The sequence below is a fragment of the Morus notabilis genome, unplaced genomic scaffold, assembly GCF_000414095.1.
Source record: "Morus notabilis unplaced genomic scaffold, ASM41409v2 Scaffold10831, whole genome shotgun sequence".
NCBI lineage: Eukaryota > Viridiplantae > Streptophyta > Magnoliopsida > Rosales > Moraceae > Morus > Morus notabilis.
This window is the reverse complement of record NW_010365125.1, coordinates 1-1,767: the sequence shown is the minus strand read 5'-3', so window position 1 is coordinate 1,767 and position 1,767 is coordinate 1. Positions and strand designations below refer to the sequence as shown.

Genomic DNA, 1,767 nt, shown 5'->3' with positions numbered 1-1,767 from the left:
AGCGCTAGCCAGGAAACCTGTTGGGGTACATGAAGTCGATCAATTAACTGCTTTGACCGCTCAAGTAGCGGCTCTTTCACGACAAATTGGTCAAATGAACGTGAATGTAATTGCTACTCCGACAGTTACTTGTGAATTCTGTGGAGATGGCCATTCTAGCATGGAGTACACGATCGGGAATCCGACAATTGAGCAAATGCAGTATGTGGGCAATCCTCGACCGCAATACAGGAACAATAACAACTTTATGCCCAACACATACCATCCAGGTTTGCGCAATCATCCGAACTTCTCCTGCAGAAATAATCAAAATGTCTTGCAGCCGTAACCTCTTCAAACACTACAGCCTACTCTGCCACCACCTGGTTTTCATCCGTAAGCTGAGAGCAAGCCCTCTACTGACGAGTTGTTATCCCAGTACATGACCAAGAACGATGCCACAATTCAAACTCTGGTTCAACTAACTCAGAACCTTGTTGCGTCACAAAGAAACATGGAGGTACAAATAGGCCAATTGGCCAATGAGGTGAATTCTCATCCACAAGGTAATTTTCCAAGTTCCACTGAGACAAACCCCAAAGAGCAATGCAAGGCAATTACCCTCAGAAGTGGAAAAGAATTAAAGGAGCCGGCAAGAAAGAGAGAAGAAGAGACATATGGTAAGAAAGAAGCTGATGTGGAGATTTCAGAAGTTCTAGAAAAAGAGACTGAACAGGGGGCCAAAAAACCCGCAACTAAATTGTTTATGAACAATCCTCCACTATACACTCCTCTGCTCCCATTTCCTTGGAGATTTCTGAAGCAGAAACTGGACAAACAATTTTCAAAGTTCCTGGATGTTTTCAAGAAGCTTCAAATCAACATCCCATTCACGGACGCATTAGAACAAATGCCCAGTTACGCTAACTTTATGAAGGAGAGTTTAACAAAGAAGAGGAGATTGGCAGATTTTGAGATAGTGAAGCTGACAGAAGAATGCAGTGCCATTTTACAGAAAAAGCTTCCGCAAAAGGCCAAAGATTCAGGGAGTTTCACTATACCTTGCACTATTGCTAATGCTTATTTTGATCAAGCTCTGTGTGATCTTGGTGCCAGTGTTAATTCAATGCCTTTCTCTATTTATAGGAAACTAAGAGTGACGGATGTGAGCCAATTACTACTGTGTCACTTTAATTTGCTGACAGGTCGATCAAAGGGCCACAAGGGATTATTGAGGATGTTCTAGTGAAAGTGGATAAATTCATCTTTCCGGTGGATTTCATTGTTCTAGATATGGATGAAGATGAAGAAATTCCAATTATAGTTCGTCGACCATTCCTCGCTACTGGTAGAACCTTAATTGATGTGCAGAAAAGGGAACTTGTTTTGAGGTTCAAAGATGAGAAAGTAGTTTTCAATGTCTTCAAGGCGATAAATTACCCATCAGAGACTGACTACTGCATGCGGCTTGATACTATTGAGCAGGCGATACAAGAAGCTGAAGACATTAGTAGCTTGTCGGACTTGATTGAAGAATGCATTAATATGGAGACTCGTGATGATTTCATCAGTACTATGTCAGCATCTGAAAAAGAACCAATCACTGAGAAAGTTTTAATAGCTTCGATACATCCGGCACCTACAAGTCAGCTACCTTCTGTTGACCAACCACCGCAGCTTGAGCTGAAACCTTTGTCATCTCATTTACGGTATGCGTTTCTTGGTGAAAGTTATTAAGACCTCGTTCACTTCACCGATTCGAGTTTTTAGTTTTAAGTTTCTACAGTA

General features: G+C 41.7%; 1 protein-coding gene across 1 annotated transcript; it reads left to right on the top strand.

The window, feature by feature from the left end:
- Positions 1 to 94: 94 nt before the first annotated feature.
- Positions 95 to 1,688, top strand: LOC112093396 (the record flags this gene model as incomplete). Its single annotated transcript, XM_024171707.1, has 3 exons — positions 95 to 269; positions 381 to 1,077; positions 1,185 to 1,688. Coding segments are annotated over exons 1-3 (1,376 nt in total), but the record flags the coding sequence as incomplete, so codon positions are not given.
- Positions 1,689 to 1,767: the final 79 nt, after the last annotated feature.